At 30.1% G+C, this 23,144-nt stretch overlaps 3 protein-coding genes across 14 annotated transcripts in view; all 3 read left to right on the top strand.

Moving 5' to 3' along the window:
* The window catches only part of LOC124946687 (serine/threonine-protein kinase tricornered), a 105,995-nt gene extending 93,754 nt beyond the window's left edge, over positions 1-12,241 (top strand). For 5 of the 8 annotated variants that reach the window (XM_047487748.1, XM_047487749.1, XM_047487742.1 and 2 more), the window contains 9 exons: positions 4,897-4,973; positions 5,978-6,211; positions 6,434-6,641; positions 6,748-6,865; positions 6,996-7,135; positions 7,223-7,423; positions 7,556-7,708; positions 7,830-7,988; positions 8,499-12,241. In XM_047487748.1, coding sequence (XP_047343704.1) covers positions 4,897-4,973; positions 5,978-6,211; positions 6,434-6,641; positions 6,748-6,865; positions 6,996-7,135; positions 7,223-7,423; positions 7,556-7,708; positions 7,830-7,988; positions 8,499-8,614 — 1,406 coding nt within the window. In that variant the 3' untranslated portion in view covers positions 8,615-12,241. Of the gene's footprint in view, positions 1-2,219; positions 2,303-2,998; positions 3,139-3,453; positions 3,540-4,896; positions 4,974-5,977; positions 6,212-6,433; positions 6,642-6,747; positions 6,866-6,995; positions 7,136-7,222; positions 7,424-7,555; positions 7,709-7,829; positions 7,989-8,498 lie in introns of those variants that run through there. The other 3 variants (XM_047487747.1, XM_047487744.1, XM_047487743.1) reach the window with 3 other exon arrangements.
* Positions 12,242-15,692: 3,451 nt separating this feature from the next.
* On the top strand, positions 15,693-18,748 carry LOC124946689 (DNA-directed RNA polymerase III subunit RPC3). Of its 4 annotated transcripts, none has more exons than XM_047487756.1 (9): positions 15,693-16,172; positions 16,321-16,524; positions 16,597-16,715; positions 16,783-16,913; positions 16,980-17,229; positions 17,300-17,508; positions 17,605-17,758; positions 17,870-18,230; positions 18,303-18,748. In XM_047487756.1, exons 2-9 carry the CDS (start codon positions 16,378-16,380, stop codon positions 18,435-18,437), a joined length of 1,506 nt encoding a protein of 501 aa, XP_047343712.1. In that variant the 5' UTR covers positions 15,693-16,172; positions 16,321-16,377; the 3' UTR covers positions 18,438-18,748. The 4 variants fall into 4 exon arrangements, with proteins under 4 accessions (XP_047343712.1, XP_047343714.1, XP_047343711.1 ...); XM_047487758.1 differs by having other exon boundaries at positions 15,693-16,197; XM_047487755.1 differs by having other exon boundaries at positions 15,693-16,217.
* A 132-nt stretch (positions 18,749-18,880) lies between these two features.
* On the top strand, positions 18,881-21,888 carry LOC124946686. 2 transcript variants are annotated; one of them, XM_047487740.1, is made up of 5 exons: positions 18,881-19,023; positions 19,174-19,713; positions 19,850-20,093; positions 20,177-21,000; positions 21,148-21,888. In XM_047487740.1, the coding sequence occupies exons 2-5, from the start codon at positions 19,532-19,534 to the stop codon at positions 21,869-21,871; spliced, it is 1,974 nt and encodes a 657-aa protein (XP_047343696.1). In that variant the 5' UTR covers positions 18,881-19,023; positions 19,174-19,531; the 3' UTR covers positions 21,872-21,888. The 2 variants fall into 2 exon arrangements, with proteins under 2 accessions (XP_047343696.1, XP_047343697.1); XM_047487741.1 differs by lacking the exon at positions 18,881-19,023 and having other exon boundaries at positions 19,570-19,717.
* Positions 21,889-23,144: the final 1,256 nt, after the last annotated feature.

Here is a 23,144-nt window from a genome sequence, read left to right as displayed (position 1 = left end):
AAGGGGGTGGAGAAAAGGGAGTCTTTTCTTTCGTTATTGTGTGTACTCGGAGTGACTGACTTGTTCTTCGATAAAAATGGAACAAAATTTAAATAGATAGATAGATAGACAGAGACTTTCTTATCATCAATATCTGTTCCTTTTTTTTTTTTTTTTTTTTTTTTTATTTTTTTTTCTTTGTTTCAATCCTCACTCTTTCTTTTCTGTCCTTTTTTATTTTCTTTTTTCTTTTTTCTTTTTTCATTCTTTTTTTATTCGCGACAAAGTCTGACGATTAATTGTTCTCGGTGAGATACGAATGACTCTCTTTGCTATAGAAACGAGACAGAGAGAGAGAGAGAGAGAGAGAGAGAGAGAGAGAGAGAGAGAGAGAGATTAACATTCTAAGGCTTCAGAGATTACTTGAAAATGACCTTGTAAAAATTCATATTGTGATCAAAGAATCGACATATGACGTATGCGAATTACAAAAAAAAGAAAAGAGAAAATGAAAATGAAAAATAAAAAATGAATAAAAAGGAAAGAAGAAGAAAGGAAATAAAAATAAAATAAAAAGAAAATTCCTCTGTGAAACCGTAAAACTTTTTTCTCTTAATATTTTATTTTACGTTCGTAAAAGATCGTATGGTCAAGAATAGGTTAAACGAACATTATTACATTCTAACGACTACGACCAATGCGTTCTTTTAATTTCCTTTAACGGATCGAATAAAAATATGTATGTATGTAATATATATATATATATATATATATATATATATATATATATATATATATATATATATCTGGTACATACGTATTACATAGATAAATACGTATCGTTCGTATGTAACTCCATTCTTTATTTTACAATAATGTTATATAGACAAGGTAATGAAATACTTTCGAAATGGCGCGATGGACAACGAATCGCAATACGTATGCTGTTTTCCTCTCCCTCTACTTTCCCCCACCCTCTCTTTCTCTCTATCTTTCTTTCTCCTTCCCCTCCCCCTCTCTCTTTCTCTCTCTTTCTTCCTCTCTCTCTCTTTCTTTCATTTTGCGAGACCTAATTTCCATTTTGCCATATATGGTCGAGGACGCGATGTACGCTAGCGAACGAACAATAAATTTGAAACACATTATTTTTCCTTGAGACATACACACGCAAACACATGTAAATTGGCTAAATTTAAATAATTATATAATGTATATATATATATATATATATATATATATATATGTATATAATTAAAATTTAAACGTTGTTATTGAGACCAAAACTATGATCGCATCCCGCGCAAGACAAATGTTACGTTAACATTTTTTTTTTACCCCCAACCAAATCACATTTAAATACCACTGTTGTTTTTCTTTAACCTTATTGCAAATGACAAAATTTTACGATTTTAACGAACGTATTGTATTCATTATTTTGTTATTATTTCTCGTTAAAGTTGTAATCAAACGAATTATCAATGAATTGTACGTCCAGGTTTTATTGTCATGGAGATATCAATATGTATATAATAAGTTCAGTTAGAATTCTTAATCCATTTCGGGCACGTTCATTATTTCTTGATTATTTTCAAGACAATAATTTTTTATTAATATATATATATTAATAATAATATAATAGTTGATAAAATAATCAATTTTATTACACGTATTTTGCAATAATCATATAAGATTAAAATCATCGATCTCACAGGAAACGTTCACTTCTATTTGTATTAATTAATGACGAGTATATTGTAAAATAAATAACCGTTATATATGAATATTTTAATTAATATAAATAATTAAGTATCAGGATTGCGTAAATTATATTATGTAGTGATATTTTATTATAATTATACCAATTATATTTATTTTAAATATTGACCCGTTTAAAAATACTGAATAAATAAAAAATTTGATCAAAGCTTTAACGATCGTGTCAACAACGTATATTAATATATTTAGAGATAATTATAATTCTCTTTGGTATACAATGAGTGTTAAATATTGAATGACTATAGTCATTTTCAATAAGAAAAGATTTAAAGATCGTAAAAAGAAAAATATATGGATTAGAAATACTTATCTGGATAAGTATTTCTAATTCGATTGGAAATAGACAACATGCAAAAGTTATAGATAGTAATCTTCTTCAATCAATCTCGAAAGCTCGACACCGGATAGATTTTCGCGACGAAACCGATTCGCTCATCTTCGTAATTGCGTAAGACTGATTCATAGGATGACAACATAAGATGACCTTGGAAATGCCAAGAGAGTCTTGTTGTAGACAAAACGATTGTATGCAATGTAATACGCAAGTGTAAGTCCGTTCTAAGATAAAATGTCTTTGTTTAATTAATTTCATCATTACGAACGTTCGAGCATTAATATAATGCACGATTTCAAGTTATTCATAAGTGAGAAACTTTCTTTAGTTTTTGTTTTCAAATGGAAAAGAAAAAAAATATATATATATATATTTATTTATATTTTTTTTTCTTGCTTTTTTTCAAGTGGGATTTTTTTTTTAATTAGAAAAATTATTCTTAGCAAATTTATTTTAGTTTTACTAATCTTTTATAATGATATATAACTTTGCACACGATTCTGTTTTTTTTTTTTTTTTTTTTTTTTTTTTTTTTTTTTTTTTTTCTTTTTTTTTTTTTTTTAATCATCGCGCCACAAGATTACTTATTAGATAATATTATAAATTTTTTATACGTTTTATAATCAATGTTTAGTATATTATACTAATATAATATAGTATATTATATAATATACATTATCTAATATGGTGTATTTTATATAATATAATATATTATATTATATCAATATTTATTTTATACTATACTAAATATAACAATTATGTCAGTATAATAATGTAATATTATAACTATTTTACATTATGTAATTCTTTTCGTAATATATCAAAAAAAAAAAAGAAAAAAAAATTATCGACGATTAATATCTTTTTATTTTTTTTGATATTTTCACGACTTATATTTTCATAAAAAGAAGAAAAAAAAATGGAATGAATTCGAAAAAAACAAAAAGCAGGAACAAAAAGTACGATTTTCTTATACGTATTTGTAAATATTGCGATAATAGTCGATACGTCGAGCTCAGTGTCAATGTATACGAGGATAAGTTTCTTCGGTAATTATCGTAAGAGGCACTTAGCGTAGCACTCCCACGTTGTCTTTTTTCTTTCTTTCTTCTTCTTCTTTTTTTTTTTTTTTTTTTTTTTTGTTGTCTTTTTCTTTTTCTTTAAAGGCCGAGGCCCTCCATTACTCGCGACATGTAATACGCAACTTCATTTTCGAAGGCACCGCTCGCTCGTGTAGTCTTGACCGATTCGACGCGTGTAACCGCGTATCGCGTAATGTCTTGCGTAGTTTCAAAATTTAATCTCGATTTCGTTTTTTATTATTTCCCTGCTCGAGCAATGCCGCAAAATTTCAACTGCTTCAGATTCTTCGATCGGACTGACAACAGCTTCGAGCAAAAACGACGTGTTTCAAGACAACGGATCGATGATTATTTATCCAACACTTATAGTTAGTAACGAGTCAAAATAATTTTCTACGAGAATTTCTTTTTTTTTTTTTTTTTTTTTTTTTTTTTTTTTTTTTTTTTTTTTTTTTTTTTTTTTTTTTTTTTTTTCATTATTAATCATTTCGATATAATTTCGAATAATTTTTACAAATAATATCAACGGTCATAGTCTACTTTAATTCTTTAAATTGATTAAGAATCGTTGTTAAAATAAAAGATAACTTTGAGGTCTTTATGTCATGATGATTACTCAATAATTTCAATATAAATAAAAAATCATTTTTAATTATATTAAAATTATGTATATAATAAAAAAAATATATATATATATAATTTTAATATAATTAAAAATGATCTTTTTATATATAATTATAAAAAGGAACAATTGAGCGTAATTAACAAATGTTAGATAAAATAAAACATAATTATTTTGTGATCAATGCGTCATGACGTAAATGAGTAATTTAAATTTTTCTTTCTTTTTTAATTTTAATATATAATATATATATATATATATATATATATATATATATATATATATATGTGTGTGTATATATATTAATATAAAGAGGAAAATTATTTCGAAGGCAGCGTGGCATGGACGGTAATATTATTTGAAAAATAAACAATTACTTTCGTGAGATATTTTCCGATATAGGGCAAGCTCTGATCGTAGTCGTTGATGTAAACAATAATAAACGATCGACGTGGATCCGTGGTACCTTGACAGATCGATAACAATTTAGTTGATCTTGATACTCCTTCAAGTATAGACGTAAATTTCTCATTTCTAACAAGTGAAAGATCGCTACAGTTCAAAGGCAATTAATTTTCCATGATATTAGATGTTTAACGTAACGTAAAGCCAATTAGTTTTCCATAATATTAGACACGTCTATAACGATTTATAACACGGAACTGTTCAATTACGTACAAATGTTAAATAATATTTTACATCGATTCGTGTTTCTAACGGCAACGTTTCATTTCTATATTTAACCTTTCCTACGTTTTATTTAAATGTTCCGAAATGACGTTCTATTCGATTTTAGAAACGACTTAGAAACGTTCCTACGTTTATCGTATTGACGACATTTAAATAGATAGTAACATTGTTAATACTTTTATGATAATACCATATGTGAATGAAATACGTCGAAATTTAAAAAAAGAAAAAGAAAACAAAAAAACAAAGAAAAAATAAAAAAAGGAAGAAAGGAAATAATAAATAATAAAAAAGTGCATTCATTCGATAATCGAATTATTATAATTTCGAATGTAACTTTTATTTTGAAACAATTAGATAAGAAATTAGAATAATTTTTGTTATAAATCGACATTTTTAAAAAATTGTTTTAGGGGTGTTGGAGATGGCTGCTACGGAGAGTACTATTCGATTTAGCGGGCACACGTTGGATAAAGCTACGAAGGCCAAGGTAAGAAGAAAATCTCTTGAAAAATCTGGGCCACTCACTCTCCCTCTCTCTCTCTCTCTCTCTCACTTATCCTTCTCTAACAAATCGTATTTTATCTCTCTTTCTCTCTCTCTCTCTCTCTCTCTCTCTCTCCCTCTCTCTCTTTTTCTTTCTCTTTCTTTCTTTTTTCCTTTTTTTTTCACACTTCACAAAAGAAAATAGAGATCGATCGAACAAAGTCAATTTATCTTGAACATCGACGAGACTTTCTCGATAATTACAAAGTAAACTCGGAATGGTTATCATTCTTCCCTTTCCCTGCTACGTATGTCTTATTTTTATTTCAAATCAGGAACAGTTTTTCTTGTCTGATTGTCTCGTCGATCAATTAATCTGTCTTTTTTTATTTGTAAAATAAATTTCGGTAGGATCGTACGTATTTGCTGGAGTATTATTCTTGAAAAGTAAAAATCTTTTGAAAAAAAAAAAAAAAACACAAAACAAAACAAAATAATATATTTTTTTTTCTTTTTATTTTTTTTGTCTCTTTTATATATATATATATATATATATATATATATATATATATATATATATATATATATATGTAAACCACCAAACGATCATGTTTGAATTATTGTTAATGAATTATTATTAATATAATCATAATTAATAATACGATGTAAAAATAATTAATATAAAAAGAATTCAATATAAAAAGAAAATATTTTTCATAAAAATTTCAAGAAAGTATTAAACGAATTAGAATTAATATATTAAAACAATTAAAGATTAAGAATTGTTCTTTTTTTCTTTTATTTTTTTTTTTTTTTTTTTTAATTATTTAATTATTAATATCCAAAAATATTTAAAGGAAAAAAAAAAAAAGAAAAAAAAAAGGAGTGCCGGTCGATCGATAATCTCAGACTAGCCGCGTGTAGGGAAAAACAGGAAGCTTCCTTTTAAAAAATTAAAGCACTTAGCTGTTCCCTCTCGTATCTCTCTCTCTTTTTTTTTTCCTTCAGGTAACGTTGGAGAATTATTACAGCAACTTAATAGCCCAACACATAGAGAGGAAGCAAAGGCTAGCAAAATTGGAGGAATCATTGAAGGATGAGGGGCTTTCGGAACAACAAAAACAAGAGAAGAGATTGCAACACGCCCAGAAGGAAACAGAATTCCTAAGATTGAAAAGGTCCAGGCTTGGCGTCGAAGATTTCGAGCCACTCAAGGTCATCGGTAGAGGGGCCTTCGGCGAGGTAAAAATGTCACCAGTTTTTCTTTCTTTCATTTTTCAGACTGCTAAGATTATTTTTCCTTTTTATCTATGGTATTATTATTATTATTATTATTATTATTAACTATATATTTTTAACGATCGTAAAACATGAAGCTCGAAACGAAGTTTACGTTTAATATGAAAATTTCATTTAACCGTTTAAATGAACTTTCTTCGTTAATGTCTACTCGTTTGAAAACAGGTGAGACTGGTACAAAAGAAAGATACCGGTCACGTTTACGCTATGAAAATATTGAGGAAAGCAGACATGCTAGAAAAGGAACAAGTTGCTCACGTCAGAGCTGAAAGGGATGTTCTCGTCGAGGCTGATCATCAGTGGGTCGTCAAAATGTATTACAGTTTTCAAGATCCCATTAATCTTTATCTAATAATGGAATTTTTACCAGGTGGTGAGTTCTTTAGTAGGGAAAAATCTTTTCTTTCATCGTTAGTATATAATAGAAGATGACGTTACAACATCGATTAATATATTATCTTTGTTATCATAATTAATAGGTGACATGATGACGCTTCTTATGAAGAAGGATACCCTATCCGAAGAGTGCACGCAATTTTATATTTCCGAAACGGCGTTAGCAATTGACTCCATACACAAATTAGGTTTTATTCATAGGTAAGACAAAAAAGAAAAAAAGAAAAAAAGAAAAAAAAAGAAAAGATAATGAAAAAGATTCGATTAGAAAATATGAAGAATATTTCGTAGAATATAATTAACATATATCATTCGTTTGTCGTAATTTTAGAGATATTAAGCCAGACAACCTATTGTTGGATGCACGAGGCCACATAAAGCTGTCTGATTTCGGGCTGTGTACGGGATTGAAGAAATCCCACAGGACTGATTTTTACCGAGACCTAAGCCAGGCTAAACCTTCCGACTTCAGTACGTAATTATCGAGAATTTTATTTTATCTCTCTTATCTAATCGTTACGACGTTATTCAATTTCGATATCGATCGATATTATACAGTGACGTCGTGTGGAAGTGGAAGCGGAGGTGCTATGGATAGTAAAAGAAGGGCTGAAAGTTGGAAGAGAAATAGAAGAGCTCTTGCTTATAGTACAGTTGGAACGCCCGATTACATCGCTCCCGAAGTATTTCTACAAACTGGTTACGGACCAGCTTGTGATTGTTGGTCTTTAGGAGTCATCATGTATGAAATGCTTATAGGTCTGACATCAACTATCAATTATTTTTTAACAATCTTCTTGATCTTAGATGTATGATCATACGTTTCAAATAAATTTACGTTTATTCCAATGATATAATATATGGATATGTATATATTCTTGTTGATTACAGGATATCCACCATTTTGTAGCGAGAATCCTCAAGAGACATATAGGAAGGTAATGAACTGGCGAGAGACGTTGGTCTTTCCACCTGAAGTGCCGATAAGCGAAGAGGCTAAGGATACCATAATCAGATTCTGTTGCGAAGCCGATAGAAGATTAGGTAGAGAGCATATATATATATATATATATATATACATATATAAAATTAAATACAATTATATTATTTAGTTGTTCATTCTATAAATGTTTTCCTTAACATTGTAATATTTAAATGTGCTTAGGATCTCAAAGAGGTATCGAAGAACTCAAGTTAGCTCCTTTCTTTCGTGGTGTTGATTGGGAACATATAAGAGAGAGACCAGCCGCAATCCCGGTCGAAGTACGATCCATCGACGACACATCCAACTTCGATGAGTTCCCAGACGTTAAGTTAGAGATACGTAAGTGTATACGTATATTATAAACTATAGTTGTTGAACGGGAACACCACTCGAACGATATAATACCCTTAACCTTCGAGAGTTGCGCGTATATCGAATATCGTTGACTCTCATATACGTCAGCCACTTGCTATCTGTTTCTCTGATAAATGTTCGTTAGTTCTCGATAAACGCGAGAACTTTGCTTCTATTTCTCTTACGTTCTTTTGTCTTTTTGCTTTTTAAAATTTTAACGTTCTTATGTCCAAAAAAAAAAAAAAAAAAAAGAAAAAAAAAGAACAAAATTTCGAATAAATGCTCGATTGGAGAGATTCATTTTATTTCTAAAGAAATTTATTATATTTATATATATATATATATAAATTAAATAAAAGAAAAGAAAATTCTTTAGATCTTTTACGAGGGCAACTAACTTCCTTTAGTTAATATAACTTTCCTTAAAAACTAATCTTTGAATTTTTGAATTGCAAACAAAAAAAAAACAAAACAAAAAGACGGATTATATTACAGCGTCAGCACCAATGCCACAGGACGGTGAGGTGATTTACAAGGATTGGGTGTTCATAAACTACACGTTCAAGCGTTTCGAGGGTCTCACGCAGCGGGGAACTCCAACGAAAAAATAGCAACCCCCGATACCTTGCTCAAACATCAGCAATCACCAGAGCGACGCAATAGGAGGAATAGGAGTAGGATTAGGAGGTGGAGGTGGAGGAGGAGGTGGAGTTCCGGCCTTGGTACATCATCCTCATCATCATCCACCATTGTCCTCGACAACGTCGCGATCTACAGTTACGGCAACATCAACATCAACAACAGCAACAACAATTATATCATCAACAACAACAACAACAACTACTACAGCAACAACAACAATAGACGGCTGAAGACAATTTCTCTTTGTCTTTCGTCTAAGACGTTCTCGCTCTCTCTCTCACTTTTTCGTCCTTATAAAAAAAATACAACGTGCATACATCCTGCATAATGTGTTGATTCCGATAGGGCGAGCACATTGAGGAGAACTATTTTGTTACAATTCACGGAATGGAATAATAATGACGAGGACAATGCTGATGACAACATTGACGCTTTGATCAAGAGAGAACCCGGAGAATGAAATTGGGAGAGGTAGAATAAGAGGAGGAGGAGGAGAAGGAGGAGAAGGAAGATGACACAAAAAAAAAAGAAAAGAAAAAAAAATAGAAAGAAAGTGTAATGCAAGAGGAAAAAAGAAATTGGGAAGTTTTAAAAACGAAAAAAAAAAAACAAAACAAAAACTAAAATAGACGTTTCTTCACTCTAGGACTGATTTATCCGACTTTCTTCTTCATTAATACAATAAGCTCTCTCTTTCTCTCTTTTTCTCCCTCTCTCTCTCTCTCTCTCTCTCTCTCTATCTCTCTATCTGTCTATCTATCTATCTATCTATCTATCTATCTATCTATCTATCTATCTATCTATCTATCTGTCTCTTTTTCTCTCTCAATTTGTTGTATGGCAAAGATTATCGAAGAAAAAGTCGTAGAAGAGGGAAGGAGAGGGGGGGAACGCTTCGGGTCCTAGAAAAATCCTCGTGTACATCGAGAAAACTAATTTTTACGTTTAAGCGTTTAGGATTTTAGAATCATTTATATTAGATTTCTTTTCCTTCTTTTTTTATTTTCTGTTTCTTTTTTTTTTTTTTTTTTTCTTTTTTTTTCATTTTTTTTTTTTTTTTTTTTTTTCTTTTTTTTCTTATTCGTTAGATAAGATTAACTCGTCAGAGATAGATAATGATCGAGCTGTCGAATATAAAGCTCTCTCTCTCTCTCTCTCTTTCTCTTTCTTTCTTCGAAGGTCATTTGTATAAATGCATGCTGTGATACGAAATTGTTTAAGAGTGCTGCGCGATGCTGCTTTCGTCGTGTGGCCGATAGTTTCATTTTTCTTTTTCGTTTTTCTATTCTTTTCTTTTCTTTTCGTGTTATTCCTTCCTTTTTTTTTCCTTCTTTCTCTTTAATCTCTTTTATTATAATAATCAATCCCAATTATGTCTCTGTATCATCGAACTTTGTCTCGTTTATATTAGAGATATATTGATAATATAATGTATACGTCGTTGATAGAGAGTTTAATTGAATTTTTAGATTGTTACTTCACTTATTTGTTCTTTTCTTTCTTTCATTTTTTTTTCCTCCTTCGTACATCGTAAGAAATATTAGGCGAGGCAATCATTTTGAAGCCAGTATATCCATTTCATGTTTTATTTATTTTCGTTATGTATTATTAGATAATACAGCGATATCTAATAATAGGATTTGTTAATGTTTAGAGAATGTATGTTAGGCACGCTTTTTGGAGATATCAAGGGAGATATCGAAATTCAGTATAGAAATATGTTAAAAAAAAAAAAAGAAAAAAAAAGAACTTAAAAAAAAAATAAAAGAAAAAAGAAAAAAAAAGAGAAAAAAGAAAAAATAAGAAAGAAAAAAAAAGAAAGTAGAAAGAAAATGTGCGATTTGCTTTATATGGATAAAATATGTTTCAGCAGAATAAGAAATTTCGAAATAAAATGGAAGAGCAAAAGTTCAGGTTAGAGAAAAGTTTTGAGAGAAGTTTTGACAAATAGTCGTTGTTAAAAGATTTTTTTTCTAAATTAATTTGTCCTCCGTTAATTTATCGATTTTTTTTTCTTTCTTTTTGCTTTTTTCTTTTTCTTTCTTTTGTTTTTTTTTTTTTTTTGTTTTTTTTTTTTAGTCGCTATATAACACTAAATAGATCTCAATATGTGGCGAATCAATTAGGATTATTATTCTTTGTTTAATTACACCGTACACCTTAATGCGTCAATTATTTGTTAATAATTAATGAACGATCTAAAATTATATGAGTAATTTATTGGACAAGAAAAAAAAGGAGAAAAAATTTTTTGTTTTCTTTCTCCAAAAAAAAAAAAAAAAAAAAAAAAGGAAAAAAAACAATGATATTACACACTCCGGGTCTCTCTCTCTCTCTCTCTCTCTCTCCTCCCTCATTGTCATTGTGTCATCACTATCGTACACGTCCCTCTTTTCCTCGCACGCTTCCTTCTCTTTCTATATAATAATTACGAATTACGTATTACGAATTGCGAATGATTAATCGATTAATTAAGGTGTACGGCACTAAAGGAAAAAAAGAAAATGAAAAAACAAAAAAAAGTAAAGTAAAGTAAAGTAAAGAAAAGAAAAGAAAAGAAAAGAACGTTCCTAAGAAAAACGTGTAGACATGGAATCAGACACGTGAAATGGAAGGAAGGAGCTTAGACGATCGACCGAGCCTTCATTATGAAGAGAAAGAAAAAGTGGAAGAAGAAGAAGAAGAATCATTTCAATAAAAGAGGAAAATGAAGAAGAAGAAGAAGATGAAAATATATAAAAAGAGAAAGAAGATGATGGAGAATGAAGACATACAAATTTTTCCTACTAAAATCTACCACCGAGAACACGCAAGAATATTATAAAGAAGGACACGCGAATAATATGCTTTTCTTTTTAAATAAATAAAATAAACAAAAACATTAATAATAATAATAATAATAATAATAATAATAATAGTAATAATAATAATAATAATAATATTAATAATGATAACAATAATAATAATAATAATAATAATAATAATAATAATAATAATAATAATAATAATAATAGTAATAACAATAATAAAATAAATAAATGAATGAATAAAGTCGCTCCGCGAAATCGAGTCGCAAGATTAACGTGTAAGTTTTTTCTAGTAGTTCACTTTAACCGCCCAGGGCACACCGGTATGAATATTTAAAACTATAGTATAAAATAACGATATAAAAAATAGTTAACGTTTAAGAGAGGCGACATACCGAGAGTACCTATTATACATACAATACATACACGAAAAAAAGCACGCACGAAACGTATCACCGATCAAACGGAAAATGTAAAGAGACATTTAAAGGGAAAACAACAAAAAAAAAAAAAAGAAGAAAAGAAAATGAAAAACAAAACACAAAAAAGAAAAGAAATAAATACACGACAACAAAAAAGAAGAGAAATTATTGACGGAATATAAAATGAAGAAATTATACTCCCTCTCGTACGTTCCGGCGTGACTGAACGGATTAAGTATGCGAATCTTTTTATTAGTAAATCATAATCGCCTATGTGTATATTCGACGAGAAATTAGTTTCATACGACCCGAATGCCCCCACGTATTCTCTTAAAAAAAAAAAAAAAAAAAAAAAGAAAAAAAGTAATCATTAAACAGATTAAATAAAAAGAAATAAGAAGAAGAGGATGAAGAAATGAAAAAGATATGAAACGAAACAAAATGAAAGAGAATTATATTCTCGATAATATATAGTTTCAAAAAACTACGAAGAAGTACGAGATATAACTTAACGAGTAACTTAAGGGACAAGAGTAATTTTTAAAAAGTGAAACTATTTTCTGCAATTGCATATAGAGTTGAAAGAGAGAGAGAGAGAGAGAGAGAGAAGAGAATATAACAATGAGAGAGAAAGTAGGAAGTCGCTGTCGAAGTACAGATGCTCTGACGTCCATGCTACCTAAGTTAAAAAGAAAAAAAAAAAAAAAGAAAAAAAAGCAGAAGAAAAGGGAAAAAAGAAAAAATAAATAATAATAATAATAATAAATAAATAAATAAATTAATTAATTAATTAATAAATAGTAAAGAATACGAAGCGTGAGATCGCAATTTATTTATTTAAAAGTTTGAGAGATGTGAGAGAAGAGAAGTCTAAGTAAAAAAAAAAAAGAAAAAAAAAAAAAAAAAAAAAAAAAGAAAAAAAAAGAAAAAAAAGAAGAAATAAGAGTAAAGATAAAGATAAAAATAAAAATAAAAATACAACAATAGCCACGAGATGCCTTCGATGCAGCAAGAGTTTTTCGGTGCCCTGGAGCAGTTATAATATACACGTCAGAGAAAAGGAAATAAAACGAAAACAAAAAAGAATGAAATAAAATAAAATACAAATGGAAGAGAAGATATATCTTTACTTTCGAAATAGAACCAGGACAACGGCGATATGAAAAAGAAAATAAATAAATAAGTAAATAAATAAAAAAGAAAAAAGAAAGAAAAAAGAAAAAAAAAACAGAAAAATAAAAAGAAACGCGCGTATGAGAGACCTTTTGGAATTTGGACGATGGAACAGAATAATAATTAAGAAAAAAAAAAAAAAACAAAAAAGAAATGAAAAAGAAGAAGAAAAAAAATCACAACAAATATTAAAATACATATGTGTATGTGTTCTAATCCAATTAAGCAACTGAACCGAACCGAACCGAACCGAATGTAGATTTTCACGTATAAGAAATCGAAAACCCGTTTTAAAAAAGTTGAAGGAAAACGTATGTTGTGTATGCGTGCTGCTTGCGTGTAATGCGTATATGAGTTTTAACATGTGTGGTGCGAGAGCCAATTATGCATACTTGTATGTAAAACGTATTTCCGTATGAAGAAAATTGAATAGAAGAAGAAAAGAAAAGAGAAAAACAAAAAGAAAAGAAAAAGAACAACAAAAAAGAAAGGAGAAAAGGGAGGAGAAAAACGCGGATCTTTTAAAAAAAAAAAAAAAAAATGAAAAAAAGAACAAAAAAAGAAAAGAAATAGATTGTCAATCACAAATTGATTATTTCGTTGACGTCGTCGTTGTATATGTGCGCGTGTATGATGTTGTGTGGCGTGCATGAAATGTAAATAACGAGTAGTCGATTTTTTTTTTTTTTACACGTTGAATAACAATTATTTTATATTAATTATACATTTTTCTTTCGCGAGATTTTAGAATCACAGAAAGCCGGCGCTAAATCTTTTTTTCTTCTTTTTTCTTTTTTTCCTTTTTCTTTATTTGTTTCTTTTTTTTTTTTTTGTTTTTTCTTTTTTTTTTTTTTTTTTTTTTTTTTTTTTTGTTTTTTTTTTTGTTTAATCGTCCATTTCATATCTCGTATAGAAAAATCTGCTAATAATACGTTTTCGTATATATGTATATATACAAGTATATATGTATATACATGTACGTCATGTATATGTATATTATCTTCTTTTTCTTTCTTTTTTCTTTATATATATATATATATATATATATATATATATATATATATATATATCCTAGCAATTTTCAATATCATTCTAATATTAAAAAGAAATTTAATATCGATTTTGAAACGTTACAATTCGGAGCACATATAGATCTCTCTCTCTCTCTCTCTCTCTCTCTCTGTCTCTCTCTCTCTCTCTCTCTCTCTCTCTCTCTCTCTCTCTGTCTCTCTCTTTCTCTCTCTATATATTTCTATCTTTCTCCCTCTCCCTCTCTCTATCTCTATCTCTGTCTATCTATCTATTTATCTCTCTCTCTCTCTCTCTCTCTCTCTCTCTCTTTCATTCTATCTCTCTCTTTCTTTCTACTTAGCTAATTCTTACTGATTAGATGTTAGAAAAAAAAAATAAAAAAAATAAAAACACACACACTCATACGAAAAATAAAGCCAATCTTTCGTCGAATCGTTTTGTCGTCCCTTCCCTGAGACGTATTCAGAACTCTTTCGCCTTTTTAATGCACGCAATTAGAGACTTTATTTTCGTCGATGACGAATGAAAATTTGTTTCTCGGTTACTGCAATTACGGTTTTTTTTCCCTTTTTGTCTTTTTTTTTTTTTTTTTGTTTTTTATTTTTTTTTTTATTCTATTTTTTTTTTTTTTTCTATATACATTTACGTTTCTTTTTTTTTCCCTTTCGAACAGACCCACGCACGATCACGAAAGTGCTTGTTTATATCGCTTAAAATATTTTAATTAAATTTTGCCGAGAATTTAATTTTAAATGATGGATTTCGAAATACATAATCCATCAACTATGAGACGCCACCTTGTACACGAGGTTTCGATTTTATTGCTCTTAAGAAATAAGAAAAGAGAGGAAATAGGGCGCAGTGATTTTAAGTGTGAACACATCGCGAAAAGAAAAAAGAAAAAAGAAAGAAAGAAAAAAAGGAGAAGCGAAAGGAGATGATAAAATACGTCCGAAGAAAGAATCTGAGATGGGAAATCTAAGAAAGAAATGGTCCAGGCGTATTTTTCCGTTGCGAACTTGGCTTAACGTGCTTAGAGCCGATATATATATATATATATATATATATATATATATATATATTATATATATAAATAAATAAATATAAAAATGAGAATAAATAAATAAAATATTATTTAAATCGATTTACACGATTAAAGTCACAGCTGCGTTTAGGAATCGTTCATAAGGGAACGTTGACCGCGAAGGGCGAATAAGAAGAAAGGCGGTGGAAAAAGAAGGAGAAAAAAAAAAAAAGAAAATAAATAAAGAAAGAGAGTAAAGAAAAATTCATGTCAAATGCGAGTGCGGATATTTTATGGTAGGCTTGTGATTAAATGAAAGAAATATTGCCGGATATGATATATCCAACCTTGGGGAAGAGGAAAGGATGTATAAAGAGAAGAAATATTGCTTTCCACATGCAGAATATACTATTGTAATTATGTCGTTAATAAATTGTTTTTTATTTTAATTTTCGCGTTTTCATTTTAGCGCAGGTAATGGCGAAATAAACGATAACACGATAAGACACAATTGGTTCGATTAATAATGCATTTAGAAAGAAATAGCGAGAAATGCATTTCCTTATAATCGTAGCGACAAAAAGTTTAGTCATTTGCTAAGTACAAAGAGCCTACCACACGACACGCTCGACTAGTTGGTGTTTATTAAACGATCTCGAAAATAAATGTATTTTTGACGGGAGAACTCTCGTAGTTATCTGTTATTCTTAAATAGTAAAATTAGTGCAATGAATTTATTAAACAGACATTTTGCCTTTTTCTTTTTCTTTCTTATTTTTAAGATTATGAGAACATTAAAGAATGTGTAATAGTTTTAAGAGCAATTAAATTTGGAGCTAAAACAATTCCTTTTTGAGTGCTGCCATCTTGTGTTTTGTAACGTCATCCTTTTATTGCATACGATAACGTAGAAACCGGTAATCATTAATTAAGGCATAATCGATGTTTATCGACTGCGATTATCAACGATCGATTGTATTTATCGACGATAACATCGATACACAAGATGGCAGTACAATTTTTGGAAATATTTAATTGCGCATGCTCGCACCAATGAAATACAAATGAGGTTATGTTATGGATCTCTTGATAGTATAATAATATGCCCAAAAAGGCAATTATTGTGAGAATTTTTTTTTTTTTTTTTCTTTCAATAATATAGTAAAATTTTTGTTATCAAATATTTAATTATAATTATCTTAAATTATGTGTTATAGGTGCAACTGTGATATTAGAATTTCATTAAATTATTATTTTGTTGTTGTGCAAGAAACATGTCACTGATATATAGTAAATTATGCTCAACTATTTTGGGAGAACACTTTGGCCCTATTGTACAACGTGTAGGAAAAGATCTTTTTATACACGGTAGCAGAACATTACACCTTATACGACAGAGTACTCGTCTTCCTCTTGTTAAGGTAAAAATTTAACTTTTGAAATATATCAAGATTTATTCAGTTTCAATAATTAAATCTTATAATAATTTTTAGGTGAAGGAATCCTTATGTACTCTTATTAAATATGGGCTTGTAAATTATTGGCAAAATGAAACATGTACAGAATATAGTTTATTACCAGACAAAATTATTTTAATGCTTCGATATCCAAGGTATTTTAATGGTTTATATGATACAATGATATCTACCTTTATCTCATAAATATATCTAATCTTATAGGTATATGTTCTTTGTAAAAAATGTATGCGGAGATGAGTCAGAGATAATGCTGGAAGAAGTCCTGAAAAATGGATCTTTAACGTCATCGCAGACTATAATGAATGCATATAAAAAAATTCAGCAATCTGCTAGTAAGCATTCTATTTATATAATTACATTAATTTATGTAAAAGAATTTAATATACTTTTAATTATAGATGCATGCAGTAATATACAATCATCTATATCATCATTGAAAGATAATTTCGATTTACTAGTAAAAAATCAATTTCTTATGCGCGATTTGTGTACAAATATGAAAAGTGATATAGATGATAAGCCAAATTTCGATATGCCACAAATTAATTTAAAAGCACTGGAAAACATAATTCAAGGAAAGGAAGACGATCCTAAAGATAATAATATATACTGGAAAGTTAATTTTGATCGATTTAGTCAAGATTTTAGGTGAATCATTAAGAAATGAAAAGAATTTTTATAGTTTTGAATAGATATATTAAATTAATATTTATCATAGGGATCAAGTTATTATATCAGCTATACGTACAAGATTTGACGAGGATGCTGGAGAATTAATGAGACAATTACTTTTTCTTATGTACTTAAGAACAGCATCGTGGGCAGATACATCTAATCCAATACCATATATCGAAATAAAAGATGTAGTAAAAAAGTTAAACTATCCAAGGCTTATACAATATCTGGATCAATATTTGAATCTTATCGGTATGGAATAATATAACGCAATTAATTCAATTAAATATTATAATAATAAGGTAAATATTGTTTATTTTTATCTGTAGTAATAATATATGATTCTAGATGACGATAAAAGTCAATTTATAAAACGTGTAGGAGATTCTGGAGGTGGACAATACAGTATTAATATGAAGGAAGCTTTTAATCAATTAGCTTGGACAACGTTAGAAAATATCGTAATGGAACGTTTTGGATCGAAAGCTGCCAGAATTTTTCGGTAGTTCATTTAAATTTATTATTGGTATTTGATTTGTCGATCTGATCACACAGATTCATTTTTTTTTTTTTTTTTTTTTTTTTTTTTTTTTGTTTGTTTTTTCATTGACAGATTGGTACGTAGTAAAAAATTTGTCGAACAAGAACAGATTCAACAGTTAGCCATGATACCTGCGAAAGAGGCGAAACATTTGACGTACACGTTGTTGCAAGAGAATTATTTGCAAATGCAAGAAATGAAAAAGGCTGGTCCTTCATCAGCACCGACGAAAACATTTTTCTTATTTCACATAGATTTAGATCAGGTTGTCCAAATGGAAATTGAACATTGTTATCACGCTTTGTATAACATCATGCAAAGAAGAGATCACGAAGCGACAAGTAATAAACGAATGATAGACAAACAGTTGCGTATGCAAACACTAACAAGTAATTTAAAAGAACACGGAGCTACCGAAGAACAATTGGCAGAGGTGTGCATAGATAAAATATATTTGATAATAACGTTAGAGATAATATTTCATAATAATTTATCCTTTTGATAGATCGCCGAAATGATGACACCATCGGAGAAACAGCATTTGGACAAAGTACAACACGTGATTAAGAAATTAGGTGCTACAGAGTTACAAATAGATGAGACTTTATTTTTGTTAACTATGTACGTGCGTTATCACTAATATCGTATAATTTATTTTGTAAATATGCGATGAATACTGTTAAACATTACCTCATCTTTTCATAATCATTGATAATTAACATAAGAGAACCTTTTTTTTTTTTATATCATATTGTAAATAATACTTAAACAAAACAAATTGGTCTAAGTTTTGTAGAAACTTAAAATAGTTTAATACAGAATACAAATCCATTGAGACACATAAGTATATATATGTATGTGCGTATGTACACTGGAATATTGTAGAAAAAAAAAAAAGAAAAAAAAAATTGGTACAAAGGTGTACGCTAAAAAATGAAAAGCAATCGAATATCCTCTTGTATGAAATTTTTTATCACCCGGTATAGTAAGTTGAAAATTGAAACGACAAAAGTCATGATGGACAAGTCAAAATGACACATGACTACCTCACGTTAATTAATACATGGGCGTACCTAATGTTACTTTTACTTGGAGATCGATAAAAGTTCTTCGAGCGATCATATCTACGATGAGCATGATCGGTTTGATTATGGTGCTTGCTGCAATAATATGGGCAATAAAACTTAGACGAGACGTCGGCGATTATCTTAATCTCGCAGTGCCAGGTTAGTCGATTCTTCGAAGAACCCAATTAGAATAAAGATTTCTTTCGTTAATGTAATAGTTAAAAGTGAAAGAATATTTAAATGTAAAGGAAAAAAAAAAAAAAAAAAAAAAAAATCATTAAAATTATAACGCCGTGGGTTAACGAGCAGATCACGACGAGCAGGTGATGGACACCTCTGGCCAACTGTGATAGTCGTCGCAGCTATACCCTGTGCTCCTGTTTATATACTTGGACTGAAGGCTTATCTTTGTCTTCCTCTTGCCACGTCAAAATCTAAATTCGAAGAGAACAACAGGAACGAATCCAATGACGAGGAAAATTCAGAGGATTCGGACATTCTAGATTCTGACGACGATGAGGATGACAAAAACAACGGACACGAAGCCAATCGTATATTATTCTTACACGCAGTCCTCTGTTTGATATCTGGATGTCTCGTTGCTGCCATCAACGTTGCCTGTTTTCTAAGATCCAGTACCTTTCAACAAAAGATCCGTGATGATAGTATGATCGAAGCTATGGAAAATTATGCGAACGACGATGGAGTTAGATCATGCGTCGATGCCGTTCAAATGGAATTACAATGTTGTGGAAGCGAAGATTATCGTGATTGGTTCCGTGTCAATTGGGTTAAAGAATCAATGGAATATTTTGACTATGAGGATTATAAACGTCATCAGGAGGGGCAGTGGGTATAATCGGACCGATTATAATCTCTGTTCTATTGATATCGAAACGTTTTAAGATTCATGATTCGAATTCTTCTTTTTTTTTTTTTTTTTTTAGTTTGTATATTGATAGATATATTTTATATTTTTCGAAAGATCGACGAGAAACTATGAAGACCAGATAACGACCATCAAAGATGTACCATTTTCTTGCTGTACCAACAAAATCGTAAAATCTTGTGGACATCGAGAAATCCTTCAAGCTAGTCAAGTTTGTAATTTTGATCAAAATAATGAAGAAACCATTTGGAACGTTGGATGTCGTTCGATTATCATAACGCATGCAAGAGTCATCGGATTCTTTTTAATATTTTTTTTATTATTTCTCTCGCTTTATCAGGTTTGTCGATTAAACGATATAACGTCTTTTAAAATTTTTACGACAATACCAGAATAAAATTATGAAGTTCATTTCATTTCTAGTTTATACTAAGCGCACTATCACGTTTAGTACAAACTGCATACAGCAATGAATTTTATATCGGCTCAGAGAAGATCTATTATCGCGCTTGGATATTTAGTAATATATCGAGCTCTCATTCAAAGTGTTATGCAAATTTATCGCAAGGATCTGACGAAGAAACCCTAGAAACGCAATCTCTCGTGAAAGAAACATTGGAATCGCCCAACTTTCGTTCTCAGCACAAAGTTAATCATTCGGGCGAATGGAAACGCCAACAGGAACACGAATTTGTATTGACCCCGCGTGGATCGGTACAGCTGATACAGATCGATCGTCTTCGAAAAGCCAAATCCAGTCCAGTTTTATCGAAAAATGGTACGATCGATGGAAGTCAAAAGAAAAGTAAAATAAAGATGTATCGTTATTTGCCACTTTCAACCGAGGAACACGATAAAGAAAGATCGCTGGATGATAATAAAATTTTCATTGAAAAAAATGAAAGACCTATAAAAGCGAATTTGAAATCACGAGAAAAATCAACGACTAGGACACCAAACGTAATACTTGCACCTATACCACCCCCATTTCCTCCTCAATCCGAGGAATATAAAGAGAAACGAAATTTTCATGAAAAATCTAACAAAAATGAAGAATTTTTAAGCACGAAGCTTCGTTCTACGTTTCTTCGTTTCTCCACTACCGATAATACGAGAAATAAAGTAGATAAGGAGTTGACTTCGAAACCGAGCAAATTAGATCGAAAAAAATTGTTGGAAAAGTTCGAAAGAATTTTGAATACCGAGGAAAGAAATCGTAGAGAATCCGGTGGAGCTGATATTCCAAGGTAAAGATTTGATGAGTTATTAATTTCTTACATTTTTCTCTCTCTCTCTCTCTCTCTCTCTCTCTCTCTCTCTTTATCATTCTGTTTCAATTAGCTCGTTAAAATATTATCAATTCTAATTGTCATCGATTTTAATTGATCGCACAGATCTTGGGAACAGCTGGTCAAACGAAGCATCAATTCTACCGAAAAGAAAATTCACGAAGATCGAATAATTCAAAGTCCAAGATTGAGTGAAAAGAGTAACGTTCTATCAAGATTTAATCCAACCGATGCTTACGATCGATTTCGTGGGACATTACAAGACACTTTATCAAGACGAGAGAATCCCAATTCCCAGTTTAATAACGTTAAACGATTCACGAGATCTGAAATATGTGCCTGCTGTGCAAAACGTAATAGAAACTTTAGCAAACCCTCAAAATGCAAAGTTCAACAGACGTCATACGGTTATTCTATTGATCCTAAAGAATTTAGAATTGCTCAACGAAGAAACTTACTCCCAGATATTCCTTGTCCACCAACTCCACCGCCACCAGTATCATTAGCACCGCCATTACCTCCAGCAACTCCACCTTTGCATTCTCATATGTCACCTTGTTATCCAAGACCAACTTTGATCAGACAACAGCAACGAGAACAACGAAGACAACGGCAATGCCATCCATGGAATTTTCGAAGGAATTTTAATTGTAACCATCAACAACCACCGTGGACCTTACCTACCTCATTCGCACGTCCCTCAAACTTTAACGCAAATTCGATTAACAATTGCATACATTGTCAAGGACAAAATTTTCCTACGTCCAACAAGGGATACTCGCCATTCAAGAATGATACGTTTAGAAAGTATCGTCGTTTTATGGATTGAATAAAAATTATGAATCCGATGAAAGATTCTTTTCATTTTTTCCTTTTTTATCTTCTTTCTTATTCTCTTTTTTATTATCTTTTTATCTTATTATCTTTTTGTGGATGGTCTTTTTTTTGTTTTTTGTTTTTTTTGTTTTTTTTTTGTTTTTATTAGATTTGTAGGAAACAGATCGAAGAAAGGTATATAATGTATTCAGTAGATAAAAGGTATAGCGGCAACATACAATATTTTGTTTATTTGCCGAGAAGTAAAATACACAGGCATTTATTATATTATAATAATAATAAGAAGAATAAGAATAAGAATAATAATAATAATAATAATGATGATAATAATAATGTCGATACTGCCGAAGAATTCTTCTTATTACCACGATCTCTGAAATACATCTAGCAACGTATTGGTACTAAAAAGAGATAAGCTTAAATTTAATGGTATATCTCGATTATTTAAATATCCACGCGTGTACGCGTATACGTGTTGTGTGTATGTGCAATTTACACACGTACACGGATAGGCACGAGCACACACTCACTCATCATCCTTCGCTTTCGAGAAACCAATCGATCGATCATTCTTGCTTCTTCTCTCTCTCTCTCTCTTTCTCTCTCTTTCTCTCTCTTTCTCTATGTCATTCGTTTCCTCGTTCTCTCCTATTTGTAGACTAACATAATGTCTCTCGCCTCACCTTGCAACATTTTTGCAATGGTGGTCCCAATAAATCGATCTCGAATTGAACATGCATTCGCAATGAGATCTCAAAATAACGTGGAATTTTTCTTTGTCGATTGTTCTTATCAATTTTACGATACTTGTCTTTCCATTTCCTTTTCCTTTTTATTTTCTTTTTTCCTTTTGCGAAAGTAAAAGAGTATACCTCGTTCGAAATTTAAAGTGGAACGAAAATAAAGAGAGATCTCGAGGGAGAAAAAAAGGGGAGAAAAAAGAAAGAGAGAAAGAAAAGAAAAAAAAAAGAAAAAAAAAAGAAAAAAAAGAAACGGTAACACGCTTAATTTCCATTCACAGAGTTGAAAATCCAAAAGAGAAAGAAAGAGAGAATAGTTAACGAACGCGAACCAGAAAACTGGGCCAAATCCAACATCGCGAGATAACAGAAAGAAAAAAAAAAAAAAGATAATGAAATATACTCGTCTATTTTCAAACTGACTTAAGTTTCTCTCTCTCTCTCTTTCTCTTTTTTTTCTTTTCATTTTAATCCGTTTTGTCAAACCCGAAACTAACCGAATATATATGTATACATACGTATGTG

This window comes from Vespa velutina, chromosome 2 (genome assembly GCF_912470025.1).
Source record: "Vespa velutina chromosome 2, iVesVel2.1, whole genome shotgun sequence".
Taxonomy (NCBI): Eukaryota; Metazoa; Arthropoda; class Insecta; order Hymenoptera; family Vespidae; genus Vespa; species Vespa velutina.
Note: the sequence above shows the minus strand (reverse complement) of the source record. Positions and strands in the feature narration are given on the sequence as shown.

Coding starts and splice junctions, on each gene's coding strand:
- LOC124946689 (XM_047487756.1), top strand. CDS start 16,378: ATGTCACTGATATATAGTAAATTATGCTCAACTATTTTGGGAGAACAC. Junction 17,230..17,299: donor CGATTTAGTCAAGATTTTAG/GTGAATCATTAA, acceptor TATTTATCATAG/GGATCAAGTTATTATATCAG. Junction 17,509..17,604: donor TCAATATTTGAATCTTATCG/GTATGGAATAAT, acceptor ATATGATTCTAG/ATGACGATAAAAGTCAATTT.
- LOC124946686 (XM_047487740.1), top strand. CDS start 19,532: ATGATCGAAGCTATGGAAAATTATGCGAACGACGATGGAGTTAGATCA. Junction 20,094..20,176: donor TATTTCTCTCGCTTTATCAG/GTTTGTCGATTA, acceptor TTTCATTTCTAG/TTTATACTAAGCGCACTATC. Junction 21,001..21,147: donor GGTGGAGCTGATATTCCAAG/GTAAAGATTTGA, acceptor TTGATCGCACAG/ATCTTGGGAACAGCTGGTCA.